Source organism: Trichinella spiralis (genome assembly GCF_000181795.1).
Source record: "Trichinella spiralis strain ISS 195 chromosome Unknown Scfld4567, whole genome shotgun sequence".
In the NCBI taxonomy this organism is placed as follows: Eukaryota; Metazoa; Nematoda; class Enoplea; order Trichinellida; family Trichinellidae; genus Trichinella; species Trichinella spiralis.
In genome coordinates, this window is record NW_003531506.1 from 1 (window position 1) to 1,080 (window position 1,080).

Genomic DNA, 1,080 nt, shown 5'->3' on the forward strand with positions numbered 1-1,080 from the left:
TTATTTTTTTTAATTTAAATTTAAACTAAAAATATTTTTACGCAACGAATTTACAACTCACCTCGACTACTAAGAAACGACCAGGATCTTTGGCCATTTTTAGAAACGATTCTCGCAATTCTTTAAAAGACGGACGTGCATCAGCATCAACCATCCAACCTAAGGCAAATTTAAATTAGTAATTCTAGATATATACATGTATAATAGAATGCTATTATTGACAGTAAAATTAACCTGCCAAAAATCTGAAATGAAAGCTCTAAAGCGTAGAAAAATGAAAGCAAGTTTCACTGTATTTTGTGCTTTTAAAGAACATTGCAATTTTCGCACTTGATTGCGTTAAATTGAGATAAAATTGTATAAATTTTGATTGAATGAACAAAAAAAAAGTTCCAATCAAACAACAACATACATCTGATTAAGAGCATGTACATATCCAAAGTAGCAATTTTTGGTTGAGGAAGGCGTTCACCGTTCTCCAATAGACGAGGGATATCATGCAACGGCACGTCTTTGTATGGCTTTTCACCAAAAGTGAACAATTCCCACAATGTAACACCTAATTCAACATTTGGGAGTGAAAAAAAATGAAAAAAATAAAGATAACTCATATATAAAATTACCAAATGCCCAAACGTCGGATTTGTGGGTGTATCGTCGATATTGGATACATTCCAAGGCAAGCCATTTAATGGGCATCTACATTTCAAATCAATAAAACTCCACTGATTGATTGAAGTGTTCAAATGATCGCATACTTTTCCTTCGAATATTTTAATCTCTTCTTGGCCATATTCGAGCAGTTTAGCCAAACCGAAATCAGTTATTCGAACGTGATAAGGGGTTTTCACGAGAACATTTCGCGCAGCCAAATCTCGATGGACAAGTCGGTGTTCTTCAAGATAACACATTCCCTTAAATCGAAAAGAGAAAAAAAATGAAATGAAGCAGAAAAGAAAAACCAAAAAAAAGAAATAGAAAAATCTGTAATACGCACGCCTGCTATTTGGGAAGACCAACGAATCAAAGCAGCCTACCAAATTTTCACTAGTGTCTCCCTGGAAAAAATCTCAAAAGGAT

At 33.9% G+C, this 1,080-nt stretch overlaps 1 protein-coding gene across 1 annotated transcript; it reads right to left on the reverse strand.

Annotated features, from left to right (window-relative positions):
- Positions 1 to 61: 61 nt before the first annotated feature.
- On the reverse strand, positions 62 to 914 carry Tsp_13582 (receptor tyrosine-protein kinase ErbB-4; the record flags this gene model as incomplete). Its single annotated transcript, XM_003367258.1, has 5 exons — positions 62 to 159; positions 235 to 245; positions 433 to 559; positions 624 to 699; positions 759 to 914. Coding segments are annotated over 5 exons (468 nt in total), but the record flags the coding sequence as incomplete, so codon positions are not given.
- Positions 915 to 1,080: the final 166 nt, after the last annotated feature.